The sequence below is a fragment of the Chaetodon auriga genome, chromosome 1 (assembly GCF_051107435.1).
Source record: "Chaetodon auriga isolate fChaAug3 chromosome 1, fChaAug3.hap1, whole genome shotgun sequence".
Taxonomy (NCBI): Eukaryota; Metazoa; Chordata; class Actinopteri; order Chaetodontiformes; family Chaetodontidae; genus Chaetodon; species Chaetodon auriga.
Genome location: NC_135074.1, coordinates 31,033,998 through 31,050,709, shown reverse-complemented (window position 1 = coordinate 31,050,709; position 16,712 = coordinate 31,033,998). Strand labels below are relative to the sequence as shown.

The following is a 16,712-nucleotide window of genomic DNA, read 5'->3' as shown; positions in this document are numbered from 1 at the left end:
GAGCTGCATTCATAATGAGCCTCCTTGTCCCAGTCTGACCTGTTGCTGTAAGTTACAGAGAGTGTAACACCCTTGACTTTGGCAAATGGAAGCCATATGAGGGTGGAGGGCCTCCTCACAGAGGGTCTTTGTGACAGGAGCTGTAGGCAGTGAAGGAGAAGACAGGGATCATTGAGATAAATCTGACTCCAAATCTGACAATCCTCTGTTTCAAGTACAAACAAACACCGCAGCTGAGTTTAAATGCCTTGTTTACACCCTGTTCACCCCGGTGTTTATGAAATGCTTTTTTCTTTAGCAGCAAAGCTGCCCACCAGGTTCACAGCAGCAGCAGCCTCAGCTGGCCTGCACACAGGTACGTAGCAGGCAGGGTGGCGTGGTGGTCAAACAGACTCTGCTCAGAAACACGCTGACATCAGTGTTGGCTCTTAAACATCAACAGCAGGCAGGCGGTTTACTCTGCTGGCTCTACTGATGGAGGGAAAGGTCACCTTTTAAGAGCAATGAGTTTGTGTAGGAGAGCCCACCACAGAACTTCATGTTGCATTAATGCACCATTGAAGTGCTCCAGCAGCATACGGCTAATAGCTGCTGCTGTGGTGGCTTTTTAGCAACACTGATGCTTGCTCCTTGGTGCTGTGTGGGTAGTGCTGTGACACATTGTTGGAGCAAGTACTCACATGTTTTACCTGAGTAAAAGTAGCAGTGTCAAAGTGTAGAAATACTGTTACAAATCCTGCATTCAAAATTTTACTTCAGTAAAAGCATAAAAGTATGAAGCAGTTGAAATACAACAATGACAGAATGACTTTCAGTAAAAGAGCTCATGTTTTATCACAAAAATGTACATTTAAATGGACATTTTTCTACATTCTGGCCCCTTTCTGTGTCAGTGTGATGCTGTTACGACGATGCATTTCTGTGAAAGCAGCATTTTAATGCAGCTGATCACGGTGACGTTTGCCCGCTACTCTCATTTTCAACGCGAGAGGCCGCCAACGCTCTTCTCCCCACGGGATCTCATTTTGCACACCATTTGCTTTGTCGTTGTTTATTGGCTCATGTGGTTTATGTGTCACGCCTTCTTGACATGGTTGTCCGTTCTCATTGGTTGTTTTCGGCTCCGACATCCGTGCGTCAAACTGAAAAATCAAGATTGGTTTCACATGCAAACTGTCAAGCGTAAAGGAAGCGAGCTGAAGGCAGCGGTGTAAAGCTTCCAGCCACACTGTAAGTTCATAATTTAGTCCCTCGCTTATAATGTAAATATCATCGACAAGCTTCCAGTCGTAAGCGTGAAGATTAATAATGGCACTTACATTTGGTAATTTCATCAAATGCAGACAAAATGGCAGTGGAAGACTTGTTTACATTGCCGAACCAGCCGGGTTACTAACCTTAGCTGCATGCTAACATTAGCTAACGTTAGCTAAATGTGTTATGCGCCGCTAAAATAAACGATAGCTAAAGGAAATGTATTCGACAAATATCCTTGAATTCTGACTGTGTTGGGCAGTTGGTCTTCGTTTTTCACGCTGTTGTTACAGTTGAATGGTTTTACCATTTTGGTAAACGTTTCACGTTATCTGCGTCCTCGTCTTCTATCATCCGTTTGCTGTAACGTACAAACTGTACTCAACGTTAAGAACTCGTTACCGTAACGTAACGACGTAACGGCAGCATCAGCCATCAGTCTGCGGTGCAGGTTAACGTTGACCAACCCGCCTGGTTACAGTGGGATTATTATTAGTCAGGCCCTCTACAAGCTGAGACATCAGGTGCAGCTGTACGGTTCATGTATTTCTCCAGGTAAGATAAGTTAAGATAAAAATAAGACTTAATAGATCACACTGGGGAAATTAAGTCGTTACAGCCAGCAAGTATTACAAAAAGCAAAAACAGAGGCACAGAAGGGTCAAGATTTAAAAAGTTTACAGGATACAGAATATAAAAACAAAAATACTAAATGCCTTAAAATTACTACTGCCTATAGAAATACTATTGCCCATATTCTTATGAGAAAAACTACTAATGTCATATGTTGTATTGCACTTGAGAAATACTGTTGCACAGAAAGGACATTGAATTTCACAGTCTAATTGCGCATTTGTGTAATTGAGCTGTGTTTTTCAGTCCATCCAGATATGTCGAAGCATCTGCAGACACTGTTTTAGTGTTTATTTTACAATAAGTCGTGAAAGGAAATGGCCACAGTCACTGCGCCTCATTGCCGGCTGGTAGCGAGGGTTTTAGAAACACTGAGGTCGTTAGTCCAAACCTCACTCCTCCTCCTCCTCCTCCTCTCTCCTGCAGAGCTACAGAAAGACATTTTTGAATGGACACCAAATGCGATCAAATTGAAGCTCGTGCTCAAATTTGCTGAATTAGATCTTGAAGGATTAGATGACTAGTTGAGTAGTTGATGATAGAGAACGTAACGCCATTTTTAATCATATGTGCACGTCACTAAAGGCACGTGGTAACTTGACATAGAGATTTGGCAATTACCGCCCACACAGACAGTCAGGTGAGATATATTTGAAATGTGTCTCCTTCATAAACTTTTAGTAAACAACCCACAAGTGAGATGAAAAAGTTTTATCGAAACAGATTGTGGCGCAGACTCAGGTGCTCCGGGCCAGGCTGGAGGAGATCCTGGCACAGCGCTCCGCAGGAGGCGTCTGAGCCTGCCCCAGCAAGGAGTCCCGAGTCATCCGGTTCAAGCTGTGGTCGAGGTGCGAGACTGTGAGACGAGAAAGCATGTTAATTAATGGAAAGCCGTGCAGCAGAGATTCAGGGCCGCGGGCAGTGATTGCATGTATGAGATGAGGTTAGAGGTCAAAGGAAAGGGAAGACGGTGGTCACCTTGGCTCATGGCTGAATGCTGAAAGTAAACGTGGGAATTGGTGCTGGTAGTGTTGTGGTATCAGCATTCAGAAAAACCAGCATGCTGTTACTGTCCAGCTGTATCTCCAACTTTTTTGGTTTTAGAGCTAAATGATTAGTTTATTAATTGATTAATATGGACAGAGAAGGAAACAACACCGACTTTGATGATAATTTAATGGCAAAAAACGTCAAACATTCTGTGGTTCCAGCTTCTCAAGTTGAAAGGCTTGCCCTTTTTCTGTTTTTATATCATTGTAAATGTGATATCTTTGGGTTTTGCACTGTTAGGTGGACAGAGGAACGACATTTAAAGGCAACACCAGGGCCTCTGGTGTTTACCACACAATTTATTTTTGCTATTTTCTGATGTTTTATTGAGTTTTCATTGACTAAACAATAAATCAGTTGATCCAGGAAATAACTGGCAGATTAATCAATATGGAAAATCTAATTGTCCGTTATGTTGTCAGATCAGTTGATAGATTATTTTCTGCTCTTTGGATTGACAAAGTCTGTGACTGTGAGTGTCAAAAATGTATTTCGCTCAAGGTCAAAACAGTATTTGTCTTTCTAAACTCCTGAAAAGTTGACATGACTGGAACGCAAGGTTTTCACACCACTACAGCTGTGTGTAGCATGAAACTGTAGAGTGTAAACTGCACCGGGGTCGCCCCCCCAAACCCCCAAAGTCCCATTAAAAAATAAAGAGGACGTGACCTCAGTGTCCTCGGGGGAGCTATGGCCTCGCTCGTAGCCTGAGTGAGCAGGTGTAATGAAAGAGATTAACTGTTATGCTCAAGCTCTGAAACACTAATCCACTTAGGCATTTAAAGAGTTTATTTTAAATCAACTTGGTGCCAAAAAGGGAGAAAGGCTGAGTTTCTGGATGTGTGTACCAGGCAGCAGTTAAACATTTATGACATACTTAAAATTAACAGCCACTGACTCGACCGGAATGACCTGCTTTCTTATTTCCTTTGCTTTAAATGTGCGTGCATGTATGTAACCAACATGAAGGCATGACATTTAGTCATCTCTGTCTTTAAATAGAAATATAACGTCCTCACAAAGACATTTATCAAATACAACACCTACTGTCTGCTACACATCTACTTTCTCCTTTTCAGTGACACTTAACCAAGAAGGACTTACATTTTCTGCAGTCACTCTTTGACCTGATATTTGCTTAATGTTCACCGATCTCTTTTATTATCTGTTAATCTGTGTAGTATTTTCTTAATCAGTCATCTATAAAATATCCAAAAACTCTAAAACATGACATCACAGTTTCCCGAGTTCAAAGATTTAAATTAAAGATTTAAAAACCAAAAGCCCAAAAACCGACTTACTATCAGAGAAGACAAAGACAGCCAGTGAACAGTGAATGCTGCATACGGTCCATGCTGATGATTGGCCGAGTGCTGCGTCTGTTAGGTCACAGGGAGGGACCCTCAACTAAATCAGCAGATTCTGTAGAAAGCACTTTTGACAGTCTTATTTGTGTTCCCTCAGTTTGAGATCCCCAAGGCTTTGGACTGCTTGTTTATGTTCTCATTGGGACCCCTGAACAGCTGCTTGTTCTAATAACAGTATTTTCCACTGTATACGGTCGGTGTTGACCTCTGAGTGACTGTGCCTCATGGTGAAGCGGTTTGTTGTTCAGATGGGCGTCTTGTAGCGTGCTACAGCGTAATGAGCAGTTGTGGTTTGTCTACAGTATGACATGTGGTCCGCTGCCCGTCCTGTCTCCATGACTGGCTAATGTTTAGTGGTGATGGAAATGCAGATCAGAGCTGATGCCCTGCTGTTTTGCAGCACCAGACTGCAGCGTCAGGGTTAAATGCATAACAACCGAGTAAGTGCTAAAGGTAATTATTGCTCGAGCACACGGCCATTTCTGCTTATGGTGATGGTGTATTGGTTGGGATTTGCAGTGCCAGACGTGGTGTTCCTTTTTTACTGTGCAGTTTAAAGACTTAAATTACCCACAGAGCTTGGCGTAATGAGACTGTTTTGGAAAGACACCACCGGATATCCTCAAACAAAGATGAGCACTGGAATTTAACTCTCTGTCCCTTTTTGATGAAATATTTGGTGCAGAATTCATTTGTCTCAGTGGTGAATCTCTTTGTACACAAAGCGACTGCAAAATTTGAATTAAATCAGAAGAAAACAGTAGCCTTGACAATAATTCACCATATTTCTGGACCTGCAAGTTGCAGCCTGAGTCTGACTATCATTATCCAAAATAGAGGCTGTGAAAGATGATTAATCATTTTTGCAAACCATCATATTTCATGGAGGTGGAGGCTCCTTCTAATTCTGCCTTTATGGCTTCAAAGATTGTAACATTTCATGCTTGTAATATTATTTTCAATGACGTTATGTGTTGCCCTTGTTGTCCTGTTTGGTGAAATGCTCCGTTATCTGCTCATGTGTAAACAAGCCAGGATGAGAGTGTGCTGTATGTTTTAGAATACGGCTACTGTCATGATGAGTATGATTAAAGGACATGCAAATTAATATTCCTCAACACCACAAACCAAAATTGCAGTAATAATGTGTAATGTTGTGTTTCTCTTGCAGGATCGTCTGTCTTGCATACACATGGAGGAAAGGACTGTCATCAGGTAACTGGAGCTGCAGCCTCCTGGTTGCTGATGCCTCTTGAGAAACCCAAACCCGTCCTATGAGATGTGACTTTACTGACCAAAGAATGAGAAAGTGGAGTAACTTCATGGCCGAGGACTGACGAGCTCCATCGTTTCTCACTAAACCTTCTACGTTTGAGCGGCGCTCATTCAGTGTCATTCTGCTCCTCTACCTCGCACACCTTCATCTCCCAGCTCTGCTGTCCAGCCCAGGCAGAGTGGACCCGTCCCCCTCCCCAGGCCTCGCGCCCCCCCATCGGCGGCCCGCTCTGGCGGTGTGTTGGTGTACGATGGCGCGGTGGGACGCTGAGGGCTGCCGCGGGGGACTGTGATGTCAGACCCCTACAGCCCGGGCGAGAGCCGGCGTGGCGCTCCCAGATTCTTCGTGGGCTGCGAGGACGATGAGAGCGAGGTCCTGGAAGACAGCATGAGGACAGACATGGAGCTATATGAGGACGACGAAGACACAGACTCGGTGAGAGATGTATTCAAACTGCACAACCTCTGTTCCTTCAGTTAACTCTCGCTGTTAGCTGGGGTGTCACATCAGCTTTCTTTGTTAACACAGGTTTTCTTCGTCAGGCTTCACACAAAATGGACTCATCATGTGCCGCCAACTTTAGTTTAGTGTTAAAATTAACTGAAGTAAACAGGATTTTCTGCCTCACAAGCTGAATACATGTCGGCTCCTGTGGCAGAAAACCACAGTGCAGCAGTTCAGTTTGTGCTGCTGTAATTACACGTCTTCGTTCAGTGACATTACTCACGCACGCTTCAGTAAGTTTGCATATACAACATGTCCCCTCAGCTGAGAGTCTGTCTCACTCAGAGAATGTAGATCTGAAACTGAACAGAACCTCCTCCAGAGCAGGTCAGGTGGACAGGTGAAGAAGAATTTCATAAACACAGCGTGGTTTTCTCACAAGAGCTCAAATGTGTTTACGCTTGCTCTTAAGTGACGAAGGTCTTTAGAGGAACCAGGTTTTGCAGAGTGGGTTTACATGCCCTGAAGTTATGTGGTTATTGTAGTAGTCACACGTTAGCATTAGCATTGGTTGCTTTGCTGAATTAGTCAGCTGGGTCGTAGCCAACAGACTGGAGTCTCCACAGATGAAACACCACAGACATGGTGGATATGCAGACGAAACAAAACAACAGTTAGAGGCTGCGGTTGTTAAATTTGGTCTCACTGGTAAATTGGAGTTTTCATTGAATGTCTTAGAAGAGGGGACATGAGCAGTGGACCTCAGCTGTTCGTATGTGGAGCCATTTTCATGTACAGTCTGTTCTTCCATATGAGGTTTGTTGGAGATTCATGGGACAAAGCTGCCATTGTCTGTGTTGCTTCCTCGGGCAGCTCATTGAAACGTTCCTCTCCTCTCTCTCGTCCAGCCCCCGGAGCGACAGATTGTGGTGGGGATCTGCTGCATGATGAAGAAGTCCAAGTCGAAGCCAATGACCCAGATTCTGGAGAGGCTCTGCAGGTTCGAGTACATCACTGTGGTCATCTTCCCAGAGGACGCCATACTCAACGAGCCTGTGGAAAAATGGCCTCTGTGTGACTGCCTCATCTCCTTCCACTCCAAGGGTACCCCACAAACACACACACACACACACACACACACACACACACACACACACACAAAAACATTTTTATGTGGTCTATATGAATTATGTTTCCTGCCGTAGTCATATCAGTAGTCTTGGTTTAAAAGTTGCGTCGAACAAAGTCAAATAAATCTGCACACACGATCACATCACATGTTGTGTGTACTGTCTGTATGATCACACAGGCTCAACTGCCCGTCCATTTACACACTAAACAGAGAGCCTGTCTTGTCGTACAACGTCTCAGTGTCTCAGCCGTTACGACTCTGATCTTGTTTTCCTTCATTGTATCATCTCTCACGTGTATTTATGTCGTCATTTCTCCTCACGTGAACCAGGATTCCCGCTGGATAAAGCAGTGAGCTACGCCAAACTGAGAAACCGTCTGCTCATCAATGACCTGAACATGCAGTACTACATTCAGGACAGGTACTTCTGCATACCTAACTGTATAGTTCCAGGATGCAAATCAAAGTGAGGCTTGATATACGATGTGTTCGTATGTATTCTCTAACAGGAGGGAGGTGTATCGCATCCTACAGGAGGAGGGGATAGATCTACCACGTTATGCTGTGCTGAACCGTGACCCAGATAAACCAGATGGTCAGTCTGCCAGCTCACTACTAATACTTGCTGTGCTACTTATTCATATATATATTTTACTGTACTGCAGTTACCATCACATGGGGAAACTCAGTAGAAAGCTGGTGATATTCTCTCCACTTTGGTTTAACTCATAAAGCCTTTTGCTCGTCCTGACAGAGCACTGCAGCATCCTGAGGCCATTCATTTAACACTGCATTGGTTTTATTTCAGCTTGTGGATAAATATAGTATCAAATGTGAAGCAGTTGCAAGTGTACCATACTTAAGCTCTGTGATATGATGGGACTGTCAGCCGGGTCCTCTGTCCCTGGACGGATGAGCCATCAGATGTTGGACGGTGAAGACTCTTTTTGTAACCACCGATGAACATCACATGATTCAAAGTGCAGAGCTGCTTCACAGGGCTCCAGAGTAAACACTCAGGGGGCGCGTGTCATCTGTGTATATTGGAGGGGTAATGAAAGGGTGTCCTGGCACACAGAAACATTTGCTGTCTGCGTGTGTGTCTCAGAGTGTAACCTGGTGGAGGGAGAGGACCATGTGGAGGTGAACGGGGAGATATTCCAGAAGCCTTTCGTTGAGAAGCCCGTCTGCGCTGAGGACCATAACGTCTACATCTACTACCCCACCTCTGCTGGAGGTGGCAGCCAGCGACTCTTCAGAAAGGTCTCTTGACTTTGGCCGTCATGGCTTATTTTTCAGTCTATAAAGTCAGCTGAAAGGCTAATCACAAAAGAGTTGTAACATCGGCTCAGCACCAGTTTTCTGTTGTCATGATGGCCACTTTAAACGACCATTACATTCATACTGTGCTGTTTATATTGTGGCTCAAACAGAGCGACCAGTTTCTCTCCCAGTGAGCTCCAGTGACACACCGGAGCATCTTTTTGCTCTCATTTATGGTTTTGACTCGTCAGGTTTCTCGTCAGACTCGAACCCTCTTCTTCTCTCAGAGTTATATTTGGAAAAGTGCTACTGGCCTGTGGCTGGTCTTGACATTTTCTGTTTAGTATTAACGGCGACTGTTAATCAGTTGAACAGACTAGAACACACCAGGCACTGACCTGCACAGCTTAATAGCTTCTCTTGTAATTATACGTGGGTCCATTGCCCCGCCAGAGAAAGAGCAGCATCATAAATCAGATGCACTCTGTCAAACATGGAGCTGCGGCCTTTAACTCAGGCTGTGATGGATGTTATACAGACTGCAGTGGAACAGCTGTACCAGACAGAATCACATCATTCTTCACTCATTGTGTGATTTGATCAGATCGGGAGCCGGAGCAGTGTGTACTCACCAGAGAGCAGCGTGAGGAAGACGGGCTCGTACATCTACGAAGAGTTCATGCCAACAGACGGCACCGATGTGAAGGTAGAGTACGGACACAGTACCGAGGTGGAAGATGAGACAGTCGAGTACTTATTGACACATATTACTTTTTAGCAGATAGAGGAGTAAAGACCTTAGAGGGGCTATTTCAGGCACCCTGATTCTGGAAATGAAGGTCCCAGGTGGAAGCTTTAGATTTCGGTGTTGAGAAAACTGAAAAAAGCTCAATTCACTCCTGATTTCAAGGTCGATTTTGAATGAATTCAGCAACTGTGGCAGCATGTTTTGTTCTCAGCTGCACAGATGACGTCTGTTGAATGTGTTACTGCTCTGATTTCCACCTCTGAATGGCCTCTTCTCCATGGCGACGGCGCCCGAGGCTCATTAGTATGGTAGTTTTTAAGGCCGTCTACCATGCAGATCCTCTTAGAAACAAAGCTGAAATAATTTAAGGTAGTCGTCATATCATAAACTTACTGATTGTAAGTTGGTTTTTGTGTGGATGTTGTTTAAAGAAAAAACTGATATTGTAATGCATGTTTTTTTTGTGCTGTGGGACAATAGTGATTTCATTCAGCGTCGCCTGTTGGATCAACGCTGAGTGAACGGTCGTGTTTGTGGGTCTTTCATGTGACCTCAGGTGTACACCGTGGGGCCAGACTATGCTCACGCTGAGGCCCGGAAGTCCCCTGCTCTGGACGGGAAGGTGGAAAGAGACAGTGAGGGGAAGGAGGTCCGCTACCCCGTCATGCTCTCAGCCATGGAGAAACTGGTGGCCCGTAAGGTCTGCCTCGCGTTCAAGGTAAGCACAGGCGCTGGTGATGAGGTCTGGTTCATCCCGGTTTACTCATGGCTTCACTGTGGGGGTGCGTACTGATACTGTGGCATTTGTTATTGTCTCGCTGCAGCAAACTGTGTGCGGCTTCGATCTTCTCCGAGCCAATGGACACTCTTACGTGTGTGACGTCAACGGTTTCAGCTTTGTGAAGAACTCAATGAAGTACTATGACGACTGTGCCAAGATCCTCGGGTACCGTGCCTATCTTTGTGTCGTTCCTCATCCGCCGGGCTGTTTTCTCCCGAGTTCGCTCTGATTAAATTTGTGTCTCTTCAGGAACATCGTGATGCGTGAGCTGGCTCCTCAGTTTCAGATTCCTTGGTCCATCCCTACTGAGGCAGAGGACATCCCCATTGTTCCCACCACGTCAGGGACCATGTGAGTCAACGGCAGTCCGAATGGTGTCACAGGTTGATGTGTCTGTGAACTGTTTGTACCTGTTGACGTCTTCTAAAGCAGATGACTTCAGTTTAACTGCTGTAGACATTACAGTCTCCAGGAGACAAACCAACACAAAGAGTCTAGTTAGTCTGGGAGTGCTTTGTGTTGTGTCCGTCCTCTGTGTCTTTAGGTTGTCCTCTCACAACAGACCCTGTTTGTAAATGTTCTGTACAGTTGTTTGAAGTTTCTGTGTTCAGCAGAGGTGAAATAACTGATGTTAACCTCACTCTCACACTCAGGATGGAGCTCCGCTGTGTCATCGCTGTCATCCGACATGGAGACCGAACACCCAAACAGAAGATGAAGATGGAAGTTCGTAACCCCATGTAGGTCATCTGTTACTGCCTTCCTGTTCACTGCAGTGATCGTTTAGAGTTTTGATTCATTCACAGCTTGTCTTTGTTTCATCCAGGTTCTTTGATCTGTTTGAAAAATATGGCGGATACAAAACAGGGAAATTAAAGCTGAAGAAGCCAAAACAACTGCAGGTAACATGTAGCTCTGACACTGCGTCTCCCAGCCTGAGTGTGATTGACTTTGTCTGTTAGATCTCTGACAGCTTGTTGCTCTGAACCTCAACAGGAGGTGCTGGACATCACACGGCAGCTGTTAGCAGAACTAGGACAGCACAATGACTGTGAGATAGAAGAGAAGAAGTCCAAACTGGAGCAGCTGAAGACTGTTCTGGAAATGTGAGTTACGAGTAAACTGGGTCACGTCATTAACCACCAGCCCCCGATCTCAGTCAGTTCAATCATTTCTAGGTCATTTCAGCCAAACACGACTCCAAGAGCATTTGATGAGCTGCTGTTTATTTCCTGTACGCAGAGAAACTAAGACAATGGAGCACAACTTAAATCATGTGTTCCTAAAGACTCTACGGATATCTGTGTTCACAGCTGAGAATGACAGGTTGTTGGATTTTGGGATTACTAGCATGGAACTACATTCCTGGTCCTGTTTTTACACTAGTCACCATATTGTTGTTGGCAGCCCCCCAGCTTGTGACCAGAAGTGGAAGAAGGCATAAAACCATGGTTTTCCATAAATAGCTTTTATTGAATCCAGATTTTTTTTTTCCATTTTCTTGCTAATAAAGGTATGGCCACTTCTCTGGGATCAACAGAAAAGTGCAACTAACGTACCTGCCCCATGGGCAGCCCAAAACCTCAAGTGAGGAAGAAGGTAGGAAGACGTTAACAGAATTTTTACTTCCTATTTAAAGTAGTTTGTTGCTGAGCTCAAGCTGTGACTGTGAGCTGCTCTGGATTCGTTTTCAGACACGCGTAAGGAAGGTCCGTCTCTGCTGCTGGTGCTGAAGTGGGGAGGAGAGCTGACTCCTGCTGGCAGAGTGCAGGCTGAGGAGCTGGGAAGAGCCTTTCGCTGTATGTACCCTGGAGGACAAGGTGAGAAACACAGTTTTCATAATGACAAAAGTCATGGAGTATTCCTTTGCTGTAGCTGTTGATTAACTAGCTGTTATTAAAAAAAAACCTTAGTAACCACCAGGTGATGGAAAATAAACGTCACAGATCTTTGATCAGTGTTTGTTAAGGAGGTGTTGAAAAGTTGAGTTAAAGCACAACATGCACATATTGAAGTGACAAATGAAACAAGATGCTGCTGTAATAGAATCAAATCCTTGTGCAAACAGAAGGGATATAAGAGCAAAGGCGTGGATGGATTAACAGGAATCAGGATTTAAAAGATAAAAAGTTCTATGAGACATAAAGGTTGTTGAAGCTCTTTGCAAGAGAACATGAGATGATATAAACAAAGAAATCCTGGACAGGGAAAGTGACACTCGCATTAAAGCAAGGCAAGCACTTTGGTCCAGGTGCAGAGGAGTCGCAGAGCTGCAGCTGGGGTGCAAAGAGTTCAGATGGATGAGATTTAATACCAAAGAGATCACAAACTGCTTGTTATGCACAAAAACGGCCATTTGTCCAGATACAGTTTTCAGTGACATTTTATACCAGCAAGGTGTGTGTCTGTAATCACTGTTGTTTGTGTTGCCACTGTGTTTTTGTAGGAGACTATGCTGGCTTTCCAGGCTGTGGGTTACTGCGGCTACACAGCACCTACAGGCATGACCTGAAGATATACGCGTCTGATGAAGGCCGAGTGCAGATGACAGCTGCAGCCTTCGCTAAGGTTTGCACTATTCTGACATCCTCTGAGCTGCTCTGTTCAGCTTTCAGTCTGTGGCCAGTTGAAAGCTTTGAGCTTTGTTGTAAACATCAGTAAGCAGTTACTTATTTCGTTTACTAGAGGTAAATCTTTATCTTTACAAATGTGAATGTCAAATGTCAGTTTAAAGAAAATACTGTGTAGTTAAAACAGGCTGAATAGAAAGAAAAGAGCACCACCTGCAGAGTCTCAAATGGCAGGAAAGTCAGGTGTGTTTTGGAGGAAAGCAGGTGTTCTGAAGAGGAAAACATCCTTGACAGAGTTGGTACCTGCCTTTCAGAGCAGCTTCTTTAGCTTTACTGAAGAGCTACTGAGTGAGTTCCAGCACTGTCAGCTGCTGATATGTATTAACTGAAACTAAACTGTCGCCGTGTTATGTGGTAAACTGTGCTCACAGCGTACTTGTATGGTGATTATTTCTCTGCATCAGTAACAAGTCACAGGTTCGCTCTTCGTTTTGTTTGTGCGTCGGTGCGAGCAGGGTTTGCTGGCTCTGGAGGGCGAGCTGACGCCCATCCTGGTGCAGATGGTGAAAAGCGCCAACATGAACGGGCTGCTGGACAACGACAGCGACTCGCTGAGCAGCTGCCAGCACCGCGTCAAGGCCCGGCTGCATGAGATTCTGCAGAAGGACCGGGACTTCACCGACGAAGACTTCGACAGGGTGAGAAGCCGACTGTGTGAACACTGCGTGTTTGACATCGTACCACTGCAGCTACTCCTCACAGACTGCAGCTGAAATAGTCATATATTCACACGTCTGAGCATAATCTACAAATTAAATGAGATTTTTTACTGTTTCCCACAGTATTGTTTGACTGAGAGGTTGATGTGTCCAGACAAGGGGTAACCTTTCCACCCGGGTGCCCAACAGTCTGTGGCCGTATCTCCTTTGATCATTCAGAGGATTACTAAGCTGTCCTAATGAAAGCAGAAAGGATTGTATTTCTCGAGCTAACTGTTTGCAGATTAATTATATTTCTTCATCTTGTTCTGTTAAATGGCAAAATTACACTAATTTGTGTGCTTTAGCACTCTCAGGCTTTTCAGGTCTGCAGTCGGTATTCATTTGTTCTGTGCAGCTGATTTTTAATGACAGTACTTTGTGCTTTTTCTTTTCGTGTGTGTGACAGCTGGCCCCGACCTGTAGTGCCTCTTTGGTGAATTCAATGAAGATCGTCCAGAACCCAGTGGCCACATGTGACCAGGTCTACGCCCTCATTCAGAGCCTCACCTCCCAGATCCGCAAAAGGATGGAGGACCCCAAGTCAGCTGGTGAGCTTTAGAAAGATCTCAAGGTTTCCGGCTTTCAGGTTTGATGACCCTGAAAATAAAAGGACAGATTTCTCTTACAGCCTGAGGTATTCAGCCATGTGGGTGTTTTGGTTTGATGTGCGCAGATTTTAAGATTTAAGGATTTATTTGTCTCTAATAGATGAATGGATATTCATTTGTGGCTTTCAAAGCATTGAGAAGTGACCTTTGAAAGAATCAGTATCATCGTACTTTGCGACAGCTTGTACTGGAGCTAATTTCTATCACATTGATCAGTTATTCATCCAGTGAAAATCTTGAATGAATCTTCTCACCTGTCACCAGACCTGCAGCTGTACCACAGCGAGACGCTGGAGCTGATGCTGCAGCGCTGGTCCAAGCTTGAGCGAGACTTCCGCATGAAGAACGGCCGCTACGACATCAGTAAAATACCGGACATTTACGACTGCGTGAAGTACGATGTCATCCACAACGCCACCCTGGGCCTGGAGGACACGCTGGAGCTGTTCAGACTGTCTCGAGCTTTGGCTGACATCGTCATCCCGCAGGTGAGAGCGAGAGGAGGAGTAGCAGGGCAGAGAGGAGGTGATGCACCTGGACCGCTGCAGTGAAACTTCCTCTTGAGCTTTCTGTGTCTGAGGATGCTTCCAGATTTTCTGTTTTCTGATGAGAATTTAAGATAAGCTCAGAGAGCCGTGAGGAAAGCACTGGAAAAAGTCACATGTATTTACAGTGAAACACCTGGAAGGGCTGATAGATGTGAACAGTTCCTGTTCCCCTTAAGATAAAGTTTTGTTGCTGATTTAACTTCACTTTCTTCTCCTTCACCTTGTGATTAAAACTTCTTTGAGACCAATGACCTGTTTTAACATACTGTGAAAAAGTAATTAACACTCAAAAGTTGTCAGAGGAATCACCAATTCAGAGCTTCTGCAGTGTTTTTAGCACGTTTTTCTGTTTTTGCAGGAATACGGCATAAATAAAGTGGAGAAGTTGGACATAGCATATGCTTACTGCCTCCCACTGGTCAGAAAGATCCAGCTTGACCTGCAGAGGACACATGAGGACGAGTCGGTCAACAAGCTGCACCCTCTGTGAGTCCCAGGAGAAGATTTGATTCACTGAGGGTATTTCAGAGCATCTAGAACAGGGGTGTCTTGTTTGCAGGTACTCTCGTGGAGTGATGTCTCCTGGGCGCCACGTCAGGACACGTTTGTATTTCACCAGTGAGAGCCACGTCCACTCCCTGCTCAGCATTTTCCGTTATGGAGGTTTGCTGGATGTAAGCAGCCGAACATCAGTCCTGCACAACTTTGAATGTTTCTCAGGTGAGGCTGAAAGTTGAAACTGAGGTTTTCTCTGTGTGTGTGTGTGTGTGTGTGTGTGTGTGTGTGTGTGTGTGTGTGTGTGTGTGTGTTTCCTGACAGGAGGAGAAGGACCAGCAGTGGAAGCGTGCCATGGATTACCTCAGTGCCGTCTCTGAACTCAACTACATGACTCAGATAGTCATCATGCTGTATGAGGACAACAATAAGGTAGTGTTGGTTTGTTTTTTTGTTTATTTATCTGTACAGGCTTCATTCAGCTTCACGTTGGAGATTGTCTCATGGTCTTGGTTGCTCTCCCTATAGGACCTCTCCTCAGAGGAACGTTTCCACGTGGAGCTTCACTTCAGCCCTGGTGTGAAGGGCGTCGAGGAGGAGGAGAACGCGCCAACCGGCTTTGGCTTCAGGCCCGCGTCGGCGGAGGTAGCGCGGCAGGTAGGATCACATCCGAGCGTTTCCACCATGCTTTTCTCCTGCAGGGAGCAGCATGTGCATTCCCTCTTCTTCTCTGCTCACTCAGAACGGGCAGAAACAGACGGACCCCGGGAGCCTGGAGGACCTCTCTCGAGATGAGACCGACCGCGCCGTGCCGCTGTCTGAGCCAATCACCATTCAGAGGAGGTCCCCGCTCATACGCAATCATAAGACTGGATCCATGGAGGTGAGTAATCCAAAGAGCTAGATTTGTCTGTGAAGCACTGTCAAAAATCACATCACTGGTCTGTTTAGCCTCCACAGAGGTGGGTTATCCCTTTTAGATGGTTATATAACGAGCGTGTTTTACTGACCCAGAGCTGCTCTGCTGTGGTTTTGGCCTCTCCTCCTGCCAAAGGTCATATTTCACTCTGCAAAGTAGCAGCCAGCAATGGAGACTGCTGCATGATATCAGATACACCAAGCTACCACTGTCTGACGTGTGTGTGTGTGTGTGTGTGTGTGTGTTTATTTTCCACCAGGTTCTGTCAGAGACATCATCCTCCAAAGTGGGCAGTTATCGTCTCTTCTCGCTCTGCTCACGTCAGTCTCCCGAGATGAAACAAAGTGGATTAGGTAGGTGTCATACTGCCCCGTCTCCATGGCAACTGTGCGTATCGATGACGTGTGGCATTTGGAGTGGGCGGGACGGGCGGGACGGGCTTCATTTGACGACTTTTTTCCTGGGAGGACGGTAATGGAAGTACTGCATTGTGAGGGCTGTGTGTGGAGACGCATGCAGGCAGCTCGTTCCTCCTGGTGGAGATGTACATGTCAAACACAGTTCGTGTGTTTAACACATCCACTTGTTTGTGAAGAAAACTACTCCCAAATACAAGACTAATGAGAAAATGGCGGCTGCATTTTCAACCCGTTTTGGGATCTAAGTCATTCTTCATGAAACATTTTGCATCCAACGATCGTCCAGTTTAGTAACTGTGATGTGAAATTCAAAGGCAGGAGCAGCGACTAAAACTAGTCCAGTTTCCAGGTCAGAGACGACCCTCCTCCTGGAACAGAGTCTGTTTTGCATGGAGAATCCCCTTTTGATTCCAGCACTGTAAATGTTTGCATGGAAGATGAGCC

General features: G+C 45.3%; 1 protein-coding gene across 5 annotated transcripts in view; it reads left to right on the top strand.

The window, feature by feature from the left end:
- The first annotated feature begins 1,170 nt into the window (after positions 1–1,170).
- Positions 1,171–16,712, top strand: part of ppip5k1a (diphosphoinositol pentakisphosphate kinase 1a) — a 28,358-nt gene continuing 12,816 nt past the window's right edge. For 3 of the 5 annotated variants that reach the window (XM_076734637.1, XM_076734608.1, XM_076734646.1), the window contains exons 1-25: positions 1,181–1,230; positions 5,476–6,015; positions 6,933–7,128; positions 7,487–7,577; positions 7,666–7,751; positions 8,265–8,419; positions 9,024–9,125; positions 9,724–9,885; positions 9,992–10,113; positions 10,198–10,299; positions 10,602–10,688; positions 10,775–10,850; positions 10,945–11,054; positions 11,462–11,547; positions 11,643–11,768; positions 12,395–12,516; positions 13,034–13,216; positions 13,686–13,827; positions 14,152–14,375; positions 14,794–14,921; positions 14,995–15,109; positions 15,255–15,362; positions 15,459–15,587; positions 15,673–15,813; positions 16,109–16,202. In XM_076734637.1, coding sequence (XP_076590752.1) covers positions 5,872–6,015; positions 6,933–7,128; positions 7,487–7,577; positions 7,666–7,751; positions 8,265–8,419; positions 9,024–9,125; positions 9,724–9,885; positions 9,992–10,113; positions 10,198–10,299; positions 10,602–10,688; positions 10,775–10,850; positions 10,945–11,054; positions 11,462–11,547; positions 11,643–11,768; positions 12,395–12,516; positions 13,034–13,216; positions 13,686–13,827; positions 14,152–14,375; positions 14,794–14,921; positions 14,995–15,109; positions 15,255–15,362; positions 15,459–15,587; positions 15,673–15,813; positions 16,109–16,202 — 3,031 coding nt within the window. In that variant the 5' untranslated portion in view covers positions 1,181–1,230; positions 5,476–5,871. Of the gene's footprint in view, positions 1,231–5,475; positions 6,016–6,932; positions 7,129–7,486; positions 7,578–7,665; positions 7,752–8,264; positions 8,420–9,023; positions 9,126–9,723; positions 9,886–9,991; positions 10,114–10,197; positions 10,300–10,601; positions 10,689–10,774; positions 10,851–10,944; positions 11,055–11,461; positions 11,548–11,642; positions 11,769–12,394; positions 12,517–13,033; positions 13,217–13,685; positions 13,828–14,151; positions 14,376–14,793; positions 14,922–14,994; positions 15,110–15,254; positions 15,363–15,458; positions 15,588–15,672; positions 15,814–16,108; positions 16,203–16,712 lie in introns of all 5 variants that reach the window. The other 2 variants (XM_076734628.1, XM_076734618.1) reach the window with 2 other exon arrangements.